This window comes from Natrix helvetica (assembly GCF_964273705.1).
Source record: "Natrix helvetica genome assembly, chromosome: 4".
NCBI classification, from domain to species: domain Eukaryota; kingdom Metazoa; phylum Chordata; class Lepidosauria; order Squamata; family Natricidae; genus Natrix; species Natrix helvetica.
The window spans coordinates 164,930,035-164,949,438 of record NC_138550.1 but is presented as its reverse complement, the minus strand read 5'-3'; the positions used below and the strand labels follow the sequence as shown (position 1 = coordinate 164,949,438).

General features: G+C 41.9%; 2 protein-coding genes across 3 annotated transcripts; both read right to left on the bottom strand.

The window, feature by feature from the left end:
• Positions 1-2,871: 2,871 nt before the first annotated feature.
• On the bottom strand, positions 2,872-9,293 carry LOC309391941 (proto-oncogene Mas-like). The gene is made up of 4 exons (XM_081952808.1): positions 9,140-9,293; positions 7,705-7,771; positions 5,311-5,371; positions 2,872-5,161 (listed from the first exon to the last, which is right to left on the bottom strand). The coding sequence occupies exons 2-4, from the start codon at positions 7,730-7,732 to the stop codon at positions 4,162-4,164; spliced, it is 1,089 nt and encodes a 362-aa protein (XP_081808934.1). The 5' UTR covers positions 7,733-7,771; positions 9,140-9,293; the 3' UTR covers positions 2,872-4,161.
• A 3,294-nt stretch (positions 9,294-12,587) lies between these two features.
• Positions 12,588-19,067, bottom strand: LOC309391605 (proto-oncogene Mas-like). 2 transcript variants are annotated; one of them, XM_081952237.1, is made up of 4 exons: positions 18,937-19,067; positions 18,051-18,125; positions 15,687-15,747; positions 12,588-13,602 (listed from the first exon to the last, which is right to left on the bottom strand). In XM_081952237.1, exons 2-4 carry the CDS (start codon positions 18,076-18,078, stop codon positions 12,603-12,605), a joined length of 1,089 nt encoding a protein of 362 aa, XP_081808363.1. In that variant the 5' UTR covers positions 18,079-18,125; positions 18,937-19,067; the 3' UTR covers positions 12,588-12,602. The 2 variants fall into 2 exon arrangements, with proteins under 2 accessions (XP_081808363.1, XP_081808364.1); XM_081952238.1 differs by having other exon boundaries at positions 18,051-18,117; positions 18,937-19,046.
• Positions 19,068-19,404: the final 337 nt, after the last annotated feature.

Sequence of the window (19,404 nt, the reverse complement as noted above, 5' to 3'; positions counted from 1 at the left end):
TACTTAGAATAGAATAAACAGAGTTGGGACTTTGGAGATCTTCTAGTCCCACCACCTGCCTAGGGAGGAAACCCTACACCACTACAGACAAATGGTTTTCAAACATCTTCTTAAAAACTTCCAGTGTTGGAGCATTCACAACTTCTGGAGGCAAGTTGTTCCACTGATTCATTGTCAGGAAATTTCTCCTTAGTTCTAGGTTGCTTCTCTCCTCGATTAGTTTCCATCCATTGCTTCTTGTCCTGAACTCAAGTGCTCTGGAGAATAGCTTGACTCCCTCTTCTTTGTGGCAGCCCCTGAGATATTGGAACACTGCTATCATTAGAACAATTAATCATTAGCACCATTAATCAGTGGAACAACTTGCCTCCAGAAGTTGTGGATGCTCCAACTGGATCTTTTTAAGAAGATGTTGGATAACCATTTGTCTGAAGTGGTGTAGGGTTTCCTGCCTGAGCAGTGGGTTGGACTAGAAGACCTCCAAGGTCCCTTCCAATTCTGTTATTCCTATTCTATTCATGTCTCCCCTAGTCCTTCTTTTCATTAAAGTAGACATACCTAGTTCCTGCAACTGTTCTTCCTAGGTTTTAGCTTCCAGCCCCCTAATCATCTGCACTCTTTCTAGAGTCTCAACATCTTTTTAGAGAACTTGCTCTGTTCATTTGCAAGAACAAATCCAAATATTCCAAACTTTGTTTAAAATGCTTTGATATCCCTGGCTATTTTAATCTCATTATCCAGCAAGGATCTTTTATCAGTAACAGTCAGTTAAGATGAGAATTAAGATGAGTCAGCTAAGGCTAGAGTCAACATAAATGTCAGGACTGAGAAGTTAGACTTTGACTGTGGAGATTCAGCCTCAAAAGCCCAGTTGACCACAGAGTTCCTTCAGTCATAAGTGTATAAAAAGCAGTGATTCCTGGTTAATTTAGTCCAGCCATCACTTCTTATGGTGGCCAATCAACTGCAAACAGAACTAATTTGTTATTAATATAGTTTATAGGTGTCCAGCTAACAATTTGTAAACAGATTTAATAGTTGAGTAGTTTAAAATTCTTTTGACCTGTTTTGTTAGGGGTGGGAATTAATACTGTCCTATTATATTAATCAGTGCTCAACTAGGGAGGATGTTATATATATAGTCTTTTTTTTCTAAGATAGTTTTTCTTTTTAATGTCTTGTTTGTGTTATTTCTTTCATTTTTTTATATTTGTTAAGTTTTGTATTTTAACTTTCCTTCAATAAACTGAATATTATTGCAAAAAAGAACCAAAACAGTGTTGAAATAATACAAACTAAGAAAGGAGAAAAATATATTTTATTCTTGTCAATAGTGACTGGTTCACCAATGTAATCTCTAACATAAGCAATGCCAGATATTATAGGTAGTCCTTGATTTAGGACCACATTTGACCCAAGAACTGCAGTCATTAGTCATTATAATTAAATGAGGCACTTGTGACTCATCGTTCAACAACATGAATCCCAGCTCTTCCAGTTTCAGTCATTAAGTGGTCACTCAACTCATTAAATGGATGGATTTATGCAGGTAAGAATCATTCAACCCACCAGTGGTGGCTTTCTACCTTTTCGGACCAGTTCAGTCAAACTGGCAGTGGTTGGGCGGCCTGGGTCACTGGAACCAACAGCAACTCAGGCCTGCCACGCCCCTGAACTGGTTCCCCAGTTGGCGCCGTTGGCGCAGCCATCTTGTTTTTCAGTTCTGCACATACGCAGAACAATTTTGATTGCACTGCATGTCAGGGTGTGAATTCCACCCTGGAAATTAATGAGTATGGATGTTGGCATATCCTTGAAGTACATTTTTGAAATAAGCAAAAATAAACCCGAGGCATAATCTAAGAAAAACATTTTATTGTAAAGAAAGTAAAAATACAAACTTACTAAGCTAATAATCACATCTTGGCAGAGAGTTCCTGTCTGCCTTGCATACAGACAAAGGAAGAAAAGGTAAAGTAAAGGTATGAGGAATGTACGACATGCGCAGTAAATCATTGCTGATAAGAGACAGTTCATTCTGCCGTATAACTCAGAATGTAGGCACAGCTGGCAAACCAAATAAACGCAGTGACACTGCACATGTGCACGGAGTGCGCATCCAGCGTGCACATGAGCGAACCAGTAGTAGTGCCAGCCAGAACCCACCCTGCATCCCACCCATCTCTGTTCTTGCACAGTAGCCCTGATGGTGGCAGTTCTAGGTGTTACTACCACCCAGCTGACCTTCAGCACCAAGAACTATTTCCAAGCTAGCAATTCTTTCTCTCTGCAGGCAGACATCCCCAAACAAAATAATTCATGATGCAGCTGGGGAGGCATACGTATAAAATGGTGAAGTGCAGGAAATGTGCAAGAAATCAAAAACAATACAACAAGTTGACCACAAAAATTTCTTTATTGCTCTTCTAGGCAGGAATCTTGCCAGAGTAAAGCACACTTGATATAACAATCAGACAAATCCTGTGAAGGCTTTAGGGACAATTGCTTCTAGACCTCTTCCTGCATATCAAAGACTCAAGGCTGATTTGCCTTTTGGCTCCTTGAGAAAGAGGCCTTCCCTTCTGAAATGACATCTCCAATTGGTTTGGTTTGGTTTGGTTTATTTGGATTTATATGCCGCCCTTCTCCAAAGGACTCAGGGCGGCGCACAACATTAAAAACACACATCACAAAAGTTAAAAAAAAAAGATTAAATCCAATTCCAAAAAGACCAAACCAATTTTTTTTAAAAAAAGAAACAGTACATTTAAAATAAATTAAAATTAACATTAACAGGCCAGGCCGGCTTGCTGGAAAAGCCAACTTTTTAGGGCGCGTCGGAAGGACCGGAGGTCAGGGATTATACAATTCCATAACACAAATCAAATTAAATATTTATTTTGGTTATAGACCAGATAAAAAGGGTTTTCAAAAAGCTGAAAAAAAATACATAAAAGTAAAAAAAAATAATTGAAAAATTACTATCTATATCTATACCTATGTCATCTATATATATATATAGCTACCTCCAGCTCTATCTCTATGTCTAATCTCTCTCTCTCCCCCTACCTCTAATCAATCTACCTCTTATCCATCCATCCATCCATCCATCCATCCATCCATCCATCCATCCATCCATCCATCTATCTATCTATCTATCTATCTATCTATCTATCTATCTATCTATCTTTTATCTACAGAAACACACACATACATACAATCCTTTGGGAAAAAAAAACACTCTATTCCAGAAGTAGCAATACGGAATTACAGGATACAAACCCAGATGAGGTTTGTGTTTAGAGAGGAAAGGTCTAATAAGGTCCCCCCATTCCAGACCTTTGCCAGTTGAGGTTGGTGCCAGCTAAGAAATAAGGACTTGAAATATCCATAAAAGATTTCCTGGAAGGAAGGCTTACAATGATAGAAGCTACATATCTTTAGTCAAGAAAAAAAAGCCACTAATTAATGATTATTAATAACGAACTCTAATTTTAAAATATAATTGAATGTTAATAGGTCTGAAGTTTTTCAGAATCAAAAATGGCACATTTTATTCCAAAAAACCCAGTATCCTGTACAGCACATTTTCCTCTTCTCTTTCATCTCCATTGTATGTACAGACATTTGAATGCTACAAAGAAAAATGCATAAAATACACATTTCATTCAGTAAGACCTATTCTTAACGCTACCTGTGTTTCTGTGAAAATAAGACCAGGTCTTATATTAATTTTTGCTCCAAAAGACGCATTAGGACTTATTTTCCAAATAGGGCTCATTTGGGGGGAAATATAGTACTAAATGCAAACCTCTGGCTTACAATCTTAACTGGGGCTTATTTTTTGGGAGTGTTAGAGCTTATATCACAAGCATCCTGAAAAGTCATGCGAGGGCTTATTTTCCGGTTGAGTTTTATTTTTGGGGAAACATGGTACTTATTATGAAAAAGGAACTATACCAACTAAAACATTTCCTGTTAAACAAGTTCTTCAGATTGAAAAATCAGGACACAGCAATACTTCCTGTTTACATAGTTTTTTTGTTTTTAAGTACTTTGCTCGATACATTTTATCACATCTGTATGTTCTTAAGGAAAGCACATATGATACCCCAACTAAACCTCTCCTTAAAATATTGTATGTGCAATATTCATGACTCTTCACAACTGGTTTCCCTTCGTGGTTGCCTGGATTTCCTGCTCATCCTTGAAGACTCTTTGCAGAGCCACCTTGTAAGAGGCTCTGGGCTGATCCTTTCCCCTCTTCTTCCTCCCCACTAAGAAATAAAGGAGTGGGTTGATGCTGCTGTTGAGAGTGGCACATCCTATCCCAATGATCAGGAGGAGGGGCTTATAGGAACCAAAATATTCCATGGTGTAAAAGACATTCATTGGGAGAGATAAAAGGAGGAAGCAAAGGAGAGCCAGAAAGATGGTGGTGAGAAGTTTCCTTTGATTGCGTTGCATTTTAGACCTTATAGAAATCGAGAGGATCACAGTAGACACAACCATGAGAGGAGTACAAAGCAATCCATTGACAACAAGCTGGTAAAACAAAGGTGACCTTCCATAGGTCCTGGTCTGGTGGAGAATGAAGTGCACGGCAGAGAGCAGGAAGGAGAGGATCCAGATGAGGCCACAAACAAGTGTGGATAAATATGGAGGGCGGTGGCAGCGATGCCAGAGTGGGAAGTGAACAGCCACACACCTGTCCAGGCTGATGGCCGTCAGCAGAAACTGGCTGGCAGAATAGGTGAAGAAAAAGAACTCAAAAAGCAAGAAGAAAAAGGCATTGAGAATGTATGTTCTGTGACTCAGAGTAAACACGGACACAAATATAGCTGCACTAATGAGGGATGCGAGGACCCCAAAATCAGCGACGGAGAGATTCAGGATGAAAGTGGTGAAAGGATTCCTCTTAATGGAAAAGGCCAGGAGGTAAATTGTCCTTCCATTTCCCACCAGGCCTAAAATGCAAATAAGGGCAATGAAGCCAGTGAGAAGGTTTTGTGTTAAATTATCAAACAGTTGATCATAAGGGGAAGAAAAAAAATCCGGTATTTTAGAAACATTGGGAGCAATTCCAGTAGCGTTGAAAGGAAAGTCGACTGGTTCATATCCACCCTCAGGACTTAGAAGAATTTCAAATTCATTCTGTATCCTAATAACAGAAAGAAAGAAAAAGAGAATCAGTCCTAGTTAGTGAAATACACATGTACTGTAGGAAGTCTTACCCCTTTCCCAGATTAAAATATTCTTTATTCTTAATGTTAAGAACAGGCAGAATATTTTGTATCATAATATACTTACACGTGTATTCCGTGTACCACAACAGGAAAGTTCTGTTGTATTATTGTGTTTGATCCATTACCTACGGAAGCAATTATAGTAGCATTATTTTGATCAATAACATCAGGCAGCAAAAATGCTGGTGTGCTTTAGAAACTCCATCCTCACATTTTTTTTTCTCCCCGAATGGGAATCTGTGAAGGTATAAATAAAATAATCTCCAGTAGGTTTTTTTTTTATTGCGGTCATTGCTCAATTGGTCATTAGACAATAATCAGTCTTTGTGATCTTGTGATCCTCTAAACTTCCCCTGAATTATTTAACCTGATAATTAATTCAGAATATATTTTTAAAAGAGCTCATTTTGAAAAGTAAAATAAAAAAGAGGTTAACTCCACCCCTTTTGTCCTTCCAAAGGACAATTCATGGAGGATGTCATCGGCAGGGAGAGACAGGTGTCAAGGTGTTGATATTCTCAAATTCTCCATAAGACTTAGTTTATGAATAATTCTATCAAAAGCCATTTTGTGAATGCACCAGAGGTGGGTTGCTCCCGGTTTGTACTGGTTTGGGTGAACCAATAGTGGAAATTGGGCCTGGATTGCTGAACTGGTAGCCACAGCTGGCTGGCCACACCCCCGAACGAGCCCACTCCGACACTCACCGTGTCCCGCCTTCACCATATAGATCCACAGAATTGCCACCTCCTGCCTACAAACAGGTAAGCATTCATGCTAGCCTAGCCCCCCACCCCCCACCCCACCAGCCAGCATCTCCTGAGGCCACCACCATTGCATCCCAGCTAGCTTTGCATGCTGGAGAGGGTAGGAGAAGAGGGCGTGGCAGGAGAGGGCAGTGGAAGCAGGAGGAGAGGGAGGCAGGAGGAGAGGGCAGTGGCAGCGGAAGGAGAGGGTGGCAGCAGGAGAGGGCAGTGGCTGTGGGAGGAGAGGGTGGCAGCAGGAGAGGGCAGTGGCGGCAGGAGGAGAGGGCAGGGGTGGAGAAGGAGTGAGCGGCAGCAAAAGAGAGCAGTGGGCTCATCTGCAGCCTGGACAAGCCGAGGAACTGCGGGGAGCCTCCAACATGTTTAACCCCCCTCTCTGCCAGCTGCAACCTGGGCCCCACCTGGTCAGCTGGGTAGTTGGCTGGGTAAGCAGTAAGTGAGCGGGAGAACGGGTGGGTGGCCGGGACCGGCCTGGCCTCCAATGCTACATCTGGCAGGGGCAGCAGTGGCAAGCAGTAATGGAAGTGAGCCCCGGGCTGGCATCCCTACCTCCTTTCTCTGAGAGTTGGCTTGGGGGACAGCCAACCTCCCGTACCACTATGCCCTTCCCTCACCATCCACATGGAGCCCTCGCCAGTGGGGCGCCCCCATCTCACCCCTCTTTCCCTTCTGGCTGCAGCCCAGGCTCTGCCTGGTCAGCTGAGCCGCCGGCCAGGAAAGTGTTGGGCGAGCGGGTGAGCAGGCGAGTGAGTGGGCAGCCTGGCCTGGCCTGGCTTCCAACACACTGTCTTGCAGGGGAGGCAGCAGCAAGCAGTAAGGGAAGTGAGCCGCAGGCTGGCATCTCTGCCTCCTTCCTCCGAGAGCCAGTTTGGGGGACAGCCAGCCTCCCTTGCCACTGTATCCTTCCCTCGCTGTCCACGTGGAGCCTCTCCCACTGGGGTGCTTCCCATTTCACCCCGCACATGCCTCCTCCATGCTGGCTGCAGCCCGGCCTGGTCAACTGGGTGGGCGGCCGGGAAAGCAGTGGGCAGGCAGACAGCTGGCTGGGACCGGCCTGGCCTCCAATGCTCCATCTGGCAAGGGCAGTGGAGGCAAGCAGTAAGGGAAGTGAGGCCTGGGCCAGCATCCCTGCCTCCTTCCTCTCAGAGCCAGGGCAGCGAGGAAAGCGAGGCTTCTTTCCCAGCCTCCCAGCTGGCAAAACAGACATATTTGCCGGTTCTGTGGGGGTGGCTATGTGGGGGGGGGGGAGGCCTTGTGACTGATTGGGAGTGTGTGAGTGACGTCAAGTTAGCCACGTCCACTCAGTCACATGCTCCCCCATCTAGCCACACCCACAGAACCGGTAGTAAAAAAAATGGAAACCCACCCCTGGAATGCACCCACTGAATGTTTTACAGTTTAAAAGGTTGACAGAGTTGGAAGGGACCTTGTAGGATATCTAATCTAACCCCCCAACTAAGCAGGAAACCCTTTCTGAAAAACGACTGTCCAATCTCTTCTTGCAAGCTTCCAGTGATAACATGCTGATGCAGCCCCCAATCTCAGGAGGAAATGGAAAACAGGAACTCATGATTTAGTGACAGAGTTTCGATTTTGGAATAAGCTCACAAAGCATTATGAAAGGTTTTCATTAACAGGAGTACCCACAAAGGAAAGGAAAATGTATATATAATGTAGTTTTATGCTGTTCATACCTGCTAAGTAATCAAATTGCTCCTCCATTATGCAAAAGGGTTCAGATCCGTGGAAAAGGTGGACCACCTGGAACACTGTAATTTAAGGGGAAATGCAAATATTAACAGAAAAGAAACTTCTGATTGATAAAATGGCTGAAACAAACTCTGTTCTTGGGAAACCAAAATCATTGTTGGTTTGCTGTCCACACAAAATAGGTGTAGACTTTCCTACCTTCCAATCTCTCTCTATATATAAATGGCTGTGTGTGTGTGTGTGTGTGTGTGTGTGTGTGTGTGTGTGTGTGTATGTTCCAGAATAACTCTGGAACACCTCAAGTAATTTCAACTAAACTTGGTACATAAATGACTTACTCTCTGGAACCAAATACTTTTGAGGCAAGACCCCTCCTAACAGCCCTCCGGGTGTGTATTCTGTTAAGATACAGCCTCTTGTGCCTTAAAATGGCTTCTACCATACTGCCATTAAATGGCTTCTATTGTACAGTGTAGTGGAGTTGCCATGGTAATGATTTCACAATTCACACAAGAAGGCTCCCTCTGGTAAGGGGGACAATCCAACATTAGAAATCATGTCTAATATTAGAATTAAGACAGTGGAGGAGGCTGAAGCCTTCATTAAAAAAACATAGCTCCCTTCTAGAGGATGAAAACAGGGGAGGTGGTGAAAAAGGCAGTAATGTGCAAGATATGAAGGAGGGGGGGGGGCTGTGGCTCCAACTGGGGACAGGGGGGAGGGAGCAATATCGAAAAGGCTCAGGTCACAAAAATAAATGTATTTGAAATACTATGACAATTGTCGATATACTACAAAGTGACAAAGAAAGAGATGATTGAACATATGGCTGATATAATGTAAAACAAGATTCTGTTTATGCTTATCTTTTATACGTTGTTTTTAACATTGTAAAAATTGTGAGATTGGGGGGGATTTCTACCACTAGCACGGGAGCTGCCAATTTTTTCTTTGTAACCCTTTTTACCTTTCCCCATAAATGTTCAAAAGCCAATAAAATTCTTTATATATAAAAAAGAAATCATGTCTAATACAGGATAAGGACAAATAAATAAGTACAACCTTCTCTAGGCATTTACAGAGTCAGCATATTCTCCCCAACAATCTGGGTACTTATTATAATGACCTCCAGAGGATGAAAGGCTGAGTCAACCTTAAGGCAGTCAGGTTCGAACTGCTGCCAGTGGGCAGAGTTAGCTTGTAATACTGCATTCTATTGCTATTAAATTGAGTTCCATTATGGACCAGAGGACCCTGCTGGATTAGTTGATCCCATACTAATTTATTACCTGCAAAATAATCCTTTTTGAGACCAGGGTAGGACTAGTAACCCATACTAATCAGTCCTATCCTGGTCTCAAAAAGGGACTTTTTGTAGATAATAAATGCCCTCAACAGAAACTCTGTTTGCAGACATACCTGGTGATGATAGGAGGAATCTCCAGATGGAATCAGCTGGCCTCGTTTGGAATCTAAGGATGAGATCTTTTTCTGATTAATCCGATGAATCCTGTTAGCTTGCACTTGATGGAGTTACTGTCCGAAAGTGGAATTAAGCTGGACCAAGCTGCAAACTTTCTCGCATGAGTAAAAAGAATTTGTGTGACATATGTTCTTTCCTGAATGTGGCAACTTCAATTGTGATTGCGTATGGTATGCAAAAGAAGTATTTAAAAGATGACATCTTAAAGAAGAAGTAACCAAAAGTTTCCAGACTGAGATTCAGCCTAATATAAACCTTAGCCTGCTTATTGCTAAATTGCTAGAGTCCAGGCCACTTAAAGGAGGAATATCTTATGTTAACTGTGTTAACTGTGACAGCAATTTTCTTTTATTATTTATGAAGTTTGCATGCTGCATATATCACCATTAAAGTGACTCTGAGGAAACTTCACCAAATGAACCAGCCGAATTTCAATCCCAAGAGGCACCAAACCAGGAATCACCAGAAGTTTAGGGCCAAAAATGGGCACTATCAGAACATCTTCCATCAGAAGATCGTGAAACATGGCACTCAAATCCTGGACCAAAGGGGTTAGAGCAGAGTGTGAATTTCGCAATGGATGGGGCCTCTCACAGCCATTTTCTCTGTTTCTCAGTGTCAGCCCTGGCGCTCTTGGAAGCTCGGGGCTCCCATTCCGCTGGTGGGGAGATTAGTGACCGGGGCGTTTTGTGACTTGGATCCCTACTGTGCCAAACTTGTTTCCCTGCCACGCCAAGAGTTTGAAGGACCTTTGGATCCTGCAGTGACTTTCATATGGAATGGCACCAGCGCAGGCGTGGCAATTGTAAACCAGCATGGTTGGTCATGCCATTGCATTATATTGGGTATATTGCAAGCATGTAGGAGACGGTGGGGCACAGGAGGTTTTAAATAGTGGAGGGAAGTACGGAATTACAGGGTTGACTTTAATTCACCCATGTTTTGCACTGTGGGTTTGTTGGAAGTACCAGTACAGGCTTATAAAGATTAAATTTGCCACAAACTCCTTAGTCGTCCTGTTTATTTTCTTTGCCTGAACAGAATCTGACAGTCAGATTGACACACTTTGGGGCGAGGAGGGAGCTTTTGGAATGTCAGACTTGATGTCAACAACGTATTATCCCGTGGGAGCCAAGGTCATCCCAACAGGTGCTGGGGGTAGTCTGGAAGAGGCTGCCAAGGAGATGCCGAAAACACCTGATTGGGCAATGTGACCTGTGACAAGGAGGGAGGGAGCTGTCTATTCTTTAATTCTCCTGAAAGCGTGTGAACCAGCCAGAGCTGCTTTTGCATTTCAAACATGCCGAAATGACGTATTCAATAAAGCAGTTATTTGAGAAAGCTGAAGGTCTCTGAACTGTCGAATTCACTTAACAGCTGTGACACAAAAGGTCGTAAAATGGGGTGAAGTCAACTTTGCAAAAGTTTCACTTAGCAACAAAACAAAATTGGGCTCAATTGTGGCCGTAAGTCGAAGACTACCTGTATTTTTGCTGCTTCATTCTAACAACGACGTTTATGGGATCCTGGCCAGCTCTCAGGCATACAAGATATACTGGGCTCCATATGGCTACAACCTCCCCGTTTCCAACATTTTAAGGAAACACTGAGATGTCTTTGCCCTTCACCTCTTAGTTCCATTTCTCTTTGGCTAGGTTGGATTCATTACTCGGAACCTTGACACAGAGAGCAAAGCAACGAAGCTCAATAAGGCTCCTTGCCAAACAGGGAGCAACTCCCTTAACTGGAAAGAGCTGAGTGCAGTCGGATTTAAGTAAGAGTCCTGACCAGTCCAGTTTCTGTGTGGGAAACAATTATCTCATCCCCTGTGCTTGTGTGTTGTTCTACTGTATTTTTTGTTAAAAAAAAAAACCTCCCACATGTAAATTCTGACGTTTGGACTGGCTGACAAATCGCGGTGGCTGTCTGGATGTCTGACTTCTGTTTTCTGTGTTCCTGTTGAACACAGTGAAACTGTCCACACAGGATTTCTTTCCTAGTGACGTTGTTGATTAATATTTCCTTTCTTCTTCTGCAGTTTATTTATTCAATAGTTCAGTAAATTACTTTTGGTTAGCAACAGCAAGTGTATCCGTTTGAAACCAAAAGAACAACTGTAAGTGTCTTAGTGAAAAATAGTGGTGGGATCCTACCGGTTCGGACCGAACAGGTAGCAGCTTGGCTGTCTGGGTCGCTGGATCTTCAGGGCTGCCACACTTGGTGGCATGCTGTGGGCATGCTGTGGGAAATGGGAGAGGGGTTGGATGGAGACACACGGCACAGTTCCACTCTACCATATAGCTGACCTTCAGCACCAAGAGCTGTTTCCAAGCAGCCAATCCTTTCCCTCTACCTGCAGCGTTCCCAAAAGAAAATAATCCAGGATGTAACTGCGGGGCATAACCATCTAATAGCGGAGAGCAGGAAATCAAGAACAATGCAATGATTTGCTTAGAATAGTTTCTTTATTGCTGCTTTTGTAGAGACAGGAATCTTGCCTGACTAAAGCACACTCTGCAGAGCTATCAGATAAATCCTATGAGAGTTTTAGAGAGAATCCCTGAGCCTCTTTCTGCACACCGATGACTCAAGGCGGATTTGCCTTTTAGCTCCTTGAGAAAGAGGCCTTCCCTCCAATTCCATAACACAAATCACATTAAATATTTATTTTGGTCATAGACTAGAATGAAAAGGCTAGAATGCAAAAAATAAAAAAGCTGAAAATTTTAAAATACATAAAGTGCAAAAAATATTTTGAAAAACTAATATCTATATCTAACTACAGTCTCTACAGTTACAACTATATCTCTATATCTCTAACTCTACCATCTCTATCTCAATTATCTCTATCTTTATCAGCACTATCTCTCTCACTCTCTATATCATCTACATCTACAGCTATATCACTATATCGTCTGTCTGTCTATCTATCCATCTATTTTATTGTCCTCCCTCCCTCCTTTTTATCTGTCTGTCTGTCTGTCTGTCTGTCTGTCTGTCTATCTATCATTATCGACACCCACACCCTCAGAACAAATCCTTAAAAAAATACTTACATTCCAAAAACAGCCATAAAAAATTAAGAATATAAATCCAGAAGAGATTTGCGAATGAAAAGGGAAGTTTACTAAGGTTCTTCTATTCCAGAATTTCACCAGGTGAGGTTGGTGCCAGCTAGAAATAAGGACTGGAAATCTTCATAAAAGAATGGCAGGAGGGAAGGCTTAAAACTATAGAAGCTACATATATTTAGTAAAAAAAGAAAGCCACTAATTAATGATTATCAATAATAAACATATTATAAAATATAATTGAAAGTTACAATATAATATATGAATTTTTCAAGATCAAAAACGTTGCATTTTGCGTTAAATAGCAATATGCAATATTTATGACTCTTCACAACTGGTTTTCCTTCATGGTTGCCTGGATTTCCTGCTCATCCTTGAAGACTCTTTGCAAAGCCACCTTGTAAGATGCTCTGGGCTGATCCTTTCCCCTCTTCTTCCTCCCCACTAAGAAATAAAGAAGAGGGTTGATGCTGCTGTTGAGAATGGCACATCCTATCCCAATGGTCATGAGGAAGGGATTATAGGAACCAAAATATTCCATGGTGTAAAAGACATTCATTGGGAGAGAAAAAAGGAGGAAGCAAAGGAGAGCCAGAAAGATGGTGGTGAGAAGTTTCCTTTGATTGCGTTGCATTTTAGACCTTATATAGATCCAGAGGGTGACAGTAGACACAACCATGAGAGGAGTACAAAGCAAACCATTCACAATCAGCTGGTAAACCAAAGGTGAACTTCCATAGGTCCTGGTCTGGTGGAGAATGAAGTGCACTGCAGAGAGCAGGAAGGAGAGGATCCATATGAGGCAACAAACAAGCATGGAGAAATATGGAGGGCGGTGGCAGCGATGCCAGAGTGGCAAGTGAACAGCCACACACCTGTCCAGGCTGACGGCTGTCAACAGAAACTGGCTGGCAGAATAGGTGAAGAAAAAGAACTCAAAAAGTAAGAAGAAAAAGGCATCGACAATGTATGTTCTGTCACTCAGAGTAAATACTGATACAAATATTGCTGCAGTAATGAGGGATGCGAGGACCCCAAAATCAGCGACGGAGAGATTCAGGATGAAAGTGGTGAAAGGATTCCTCTTAATGGAAAAGGCCAGGAGGTAAATTGTCCTTCCATTTCCCACCAGGCCCAAAATGCAAATTAGGGCAATGAAGCCATTGAGAATATTCCGTGTTAAATTATCAAACAGTTGATTATAAGGAGAAGACAACATTTCTGGTACTTTAGAAACATTTGGACCAATTCTATTTGTAATGAAAGAGAAGTCGTCAAGTTCAGAACCACTCCCAGAAATTTCAAAAATAGGATCCTCCTCCTGTATCCTAATAACAAAAAGAGACAGAAATGGAATCAGTCCTTGTTAGTGAAACGCATACGTACTGTAGGAAGGTCTACTCTCTTCCCAGATTAAAATATTCTTTATTCTTAATATTACAAAGAGGCAGAATATTACATTTTCCCAAAGGAAAAATGGAGAGAGATCTTAAAGCAAGAAAGAGGCCACAGTCTTCCTGCCTAGGCAAACAGTCTCAAGGAGAAGAGCCTGGAATTTTGGGATGCAGATTTTGTATCCCTGCAGAAAGACTGCACTGTGTGATAGGCATTAAAAAAACACCTTCAGCCACAGCTCTGGACCTGATGGGATTAATTTACATCTCCCCACCCAAATTCTAAGGACAGGGCAGGACCTTGAGGATGTAATAGGATTAACCCACAACCATTAGAATAGCAAAAGACACAAGATTCATTCCACAACCCCTTGGAGACTCTTCATCGGTCCCCTATCCATCCACTCACTTAGTCCCCTATCCACCCACTCATTCAACCATTTTGTGAGCGACCTGAGAAGCATAGCTGCTGTCACTGAAGTTTCCGGAAACCAAATGAACAGAGTCCTTCTTTCCAATCAGCCAACCTCCATTTTATTTGGAACACACCCAGATGTTTCTTCCCACAACCCCTACATACCATATTTTTCAGAGTATAAGACACACCTTTCCCCACCAAAAGAGGGTGAAAATTTGGGTGCATCTTATACACTGAGTGTAACTCCACCCACCTATTTGCCCCCACCCTTAATACAATAATACAATAATACAATAGTAGAGTTGGAAGGGACCTTGGAGGTCTTCTAGTCCAACCCCCTGCCTAGGCAAGAAACCCTATACCATTTCAGACAGATGGCTGTCCAACATCTTCTTAAAGACTTCCAGTGTTGGGGCATTCACCACTATTGGAGGCAAGCTGTGCCACTGATTAATTGTTCTAACTGTCAGGAAGTTTCTCCTCAGTTCTAAGTTGCTTCTCTCCTTGATTAGTTTCCACCCATTGCTTCTTGTTCTACCCTCAGGTGTCTTGGAGAATAGTTTGATTCCCTCTTCTTTGTGGCAACCCCTGAGATATTGGAACACTGCTATCATGTCTCCCCTAGTCCTTCTTTTCATTAAACTAGACATACCCAGTTCCTGCAACCGTTCTTCATATGTTTTAGTCTCCAGTCAATCATCTTTGTTGCTCTTCTCTGCACTCTTTCTAGAGTCTCCACATCTTTTTTACATTGTGGCGACCAGAACTGAATGCAGTATTCCAAGTGTGGCCTTACCAAGGCATTATAAAGTGGTATTGGCCTCTGCCTCCCAGCAATTTATCTCCTTGCAGCAAACGGGGAAAATGGTGTCTGCATTAGGCTATAGCAATCCCTTCAACCTGAAACAGCTGATCATTGGGAGGCATGCTTAAACAGAAAGTGAAACTTGCTGTTTGCTCCACCAGGCAAATTGTTGGGAGGCAGAAGCAGATTTTTTTTCTTGTGCTAATCAGGTTGTTTGCTGCAAGAAGATAAGTCAATAAATACAAATGCCTATAAAATGTTCAAATTATTAGACTTATTTTTTTAAAGACTGCTTTATTATTGTTCTAGACAGCTTAACAAAATGAAGAAGCTTTTTTAAAATAAATGCTTGATATGGAGAGGCCCAGTGCTATTGTATCTTCTTTTAAATAGCAGAGAATAACGTATACTTCCAGAAAGTACATCAATTTTAACAGCATCTGTACAAATATAGTCTGAAATGTAACACTACAAACAGTGTATATTGTCTCTACTGTTTGCTGTGTGTTGCAAGGAGGCAAATTGCTGGGAGGCAAAGGCAGATACATTATTTTTCACTTGTTTTTCTCACCAAAAGCTATGTGTTTTATACTTCAGAGCATCTTACACTCCGAAAAATATGATACGTACGTATGTACGTACGTACATACATACATACATACATACATACATACATACATACATACCACTAATGGGCAGAGCACCAAAAAAAATTTCTTTTGGAATATTATGAAAAAAACTGGACAGCTAACTCAATTCCTGAAAAGATGATATTTTGTAGCATAATCTACTTACAGGTGGAATCTCTCCCAAACAACAAAGAAGTCCTTTGCTGGTCTTGGGGTTATAACAATACCTAAGGAAGAAATTATACTAAATCGTTATTTTGATCAATAACAACAGGCAGCAAAAATGCTGGTGTGCTTTAGAAATGTCATCCACACAGATTTGTTTCTTTCTCAATGGGAGTCTGTGAAGGTATGAGTAAAATAATCTCCAGTACGTTTTTTCCTTCCTTCCTGTCATTGCCCAGATAGTCATTAGCCAATAATCAGTCTTTGTCATCTTATGACCCTCTAAAATGCTCCAGAATTATTTAACCTGATAATTAATTCAAATATGTTTTTAAAGGGGATCATTTTAAAAAGGAACCTAGAATAAAAGGGATAACTCCATTTCTAGTGTCCTTCCAAAGCCCAATTCTGGGAAGATGTGACCTGCAGGAAGCGAACAAATCTCAGTGTGTTGATATTCTTAAATTCTGCATAAGACTTACTTTATGAAAAATACCATCCTAAACCATTTTATTAATGCACCCACTGAATATTTTACAAATTAATAGATTAACAGAGTTGGAAGCGACATCGTAGGCAGGGGTGGGTTCCTGCCAGTGCTAACCTCTTCTATAGAAGAGGTTCCACAAATCTACAGTGCCGTTTAGAACTGGTTCCAGCTCCTTCCCCCTGCCCGTCTGCACATCATCAAGATGAAGAGCGAGAGGAGGAATTCTGGGAGTTGAAGTCCACAAGTCTTAAAGCTGTCAAGTTTGAACACCCCTGGGTTTTTTTTCCTAAAGGGTTAGGGGTGCAAGGGTCTTGTAACTTGACAGCTTTAAAACTTGCACACTTCAATGCCAGAGTTCCTGAGCCAACAGGACTGGAGGAGGAATTCTGGGAGTTGAAGTCCACAAGTCTTAAAGCTGTCAAGTTTGAACGCCCCTGGGTTTTTTCCCCTAAAGGGTTAGGGGTGCAAGGGTCTTGTAACTTGACAGCTTTAAGACTTGCACACTTCAATGCCAGAGTTCCTGAGCCAACAGGACTGGAGGAGGAATTCTGGGAGTTGAAGTCCACAAGTCTTAAAGCTGTCAAGTTTGAACACCCCTGGTTTTTTTCTAAAGGGTTAGGGGTGCAAGGGTCTTGTAACTTGACAGCTTTAAGATTTGTGTGCTTCAAATGCCAGAGTTCCTGAGCCAATATTTTGGTTGCTAAGCAAGAGCGTTGTTAACTGAGTTTCACCACATTTTACAAGTTGGCCATGCCCACCCAGTCACATGACTGCCAAGCCACTCCCACAAAGCAGGCCACACCTACAGAAGAGGTTGTAAAAAAATTTGAAACCCACCACTGATTGTAGGCCATCTAAACCAACCCCCCACCCAAGCAGAAGACGCTACACCAGTGATGGCCAACCTTTATGGCACTGAGTGCCAAAAAGGGAGCGCGGGCTGCAAACCCGGAAGAGGAACTGCCAGGGGGCATGCACATGCCAGAAAATGAACTTCCGGTTTCCACATGCACATGTGCGCCAGCCAGCTAGTCTTCTAGTTACTGGCATGCATGCGCACTTGACGATCAGGTGGCTGGTGGGCATGCTCACGCTGGAAAATAGAAGGCCAGCTCTTCCAGTTTCTGGTACTGCCACACACACAAAGGTCAGCTGATGTTCGTGCGTGCATGTAAGCCAGAAGCCTGAAAGATGAACAGGCAAGGCTGGACGTGCCAGGCGACCTGGCTCCATGTGCCACTTTGGGCACGCGTGCCATAGATTTGCCATCATGGCCATACATGTTTCTGACAAATGGCAGTCCAATCTCTTCTTGGAAGCTTCCAGTGACAAAATATCAGTGCAATCCCCAACCTTAGGAGAGAATGGATAAGAGGAACTCATTGGTTTTAAAATATATAGGGAAGGGTAAAAGGGTGTACAAATTTTTTTTTTGCAGCTTCCATACTGGTGGCGAGAATCTCCCCTAGGAACTCACAAATTTAACAATCTTAAAACTAAAATTTAAAAGAAAGCATCAAAACAAATTTAACCAATATTATCAAACATGTGCTCTACTATTTTTTCTGTTACTTTTGTAATATCAACAATTACAATTATTCCAAATACATTCATTTTTGTCATCTAAGCCTTTTCGATATTGCTTCTTCTTCCCTGCCCCTTGGAGGGGCCTCAACGCCCCCCATCCCCTCCTTGTCTTGCGTCTTGCTGTCCTTTTTCTTACTCCCACTAAAGATAAGAGGAACTCATGATTTGGTGATAGAGTTTCAATTTTGGAATAAGCTCATAAAGCATTATGAAAGGTTTTCATTTTCAGAAGTACCCAAAAAAGGAAAGGAAAATTTATAGATAACATAGTCCTCATTCTTTTCCTACCTCCTGAGTAATTAAATTGCTCCTCCATTATGCAAAAGAGTTCAAATCTGTGGATACGTTGGACCAGCTGGGATGCTGTACTTTAAGGAGAAATACAATTATTAACAGAAAATAAACTTCTGATGGACCAAATGGTGGAAAGGAACCGTACTCTTGCAGAATCCAAAGTCATTGTTGGTTTGTCTTTCCTACCTTTCAATAAAGCAATAAAATTTAGTTGCAGTTCAATACTAAAGGAATCAAAAGATCAGGAGTACAATTCCATAACCATAAAAAGAGAGTTTTAAAAAATAACAAAATATGTTCAGAAAGAGAGCACTGAACAATTAACTGCATGAGATTAGGAAAAACAGCAATAGCACTTAGACTTATACAATCCCTCATAGTGCTTCACAACTCTCTCTACGCAGTTTACAGAGTCAGCATATTCTCCCCAACAATCTGGGTCCTCATTTTACTGACATTGGAAGGATGAAAGGCTGAGTCAACCTTGAGCTGGTCAGGTTCGTACTGCTGGCAGTGGGCAGAGTTAGTCTGTAATACTGTATTCTGTTCTTGGCACTGTATTCTATTCCCGAGAATAGAATACAGTATGACAGGCTAACCCTGCCCACTGCCAACAGTATGGCCCAAAGTCAGGAATGAGAAGACTGGTATCATAGCATTGTGAAAACAAATTGCTGCTAAATTGAGTTCCATTATGGGCCAGAGGACCCTGCTGGGTTATCTGATCCCATATTAATTTATTACCTGAAAAATGGTCATTTTTGAGACTAAGGTAGGACTAGTAACCCACACTAATCAGTCCTATCTTGGTCTCAAAAAGGGACATTTTGTAAATTATAAATGACCTCCAAAAGAAACTCTGCTTTTACTGAAGGCATACCTGCTGATGATAGGAGGAATCTCCAAATGGAACCAGCCGGTCTCGTTTGATATCTAAGGATGAGATCTTTTTCTGATTAATCCGATGAATCCTGTTAGCTTGCACTTGGTGCAGTTACTGACAGAAAGAGGAATTAAGCTGGACCAAGCTGCAAACTTTCTCACGAGAGTGAAAAGAACTTGTGTGACATTCTTCTCTGGATTTTGCAACTTCAATTTTTATTGTGCATGGTTTGCAAAAGAAGTAGTTAAAAACAGGATATCTTAACGAAGAAGAAACCAAAAGTTGCCAGACTGAGATTCAGCCTAATATGAACCTTAGGCCGCTTAGTAAGCCACCCTGATATATAAGTCTAAGTGCTATTGCTAATGCTAAATTGCTGAAGTCCAGGTCACTAAAAGGAGGAATATTTTATGGCAGCAATTGTTAACTGTGACAGCAATTTTCTTTTATTATTTATGAAATTTG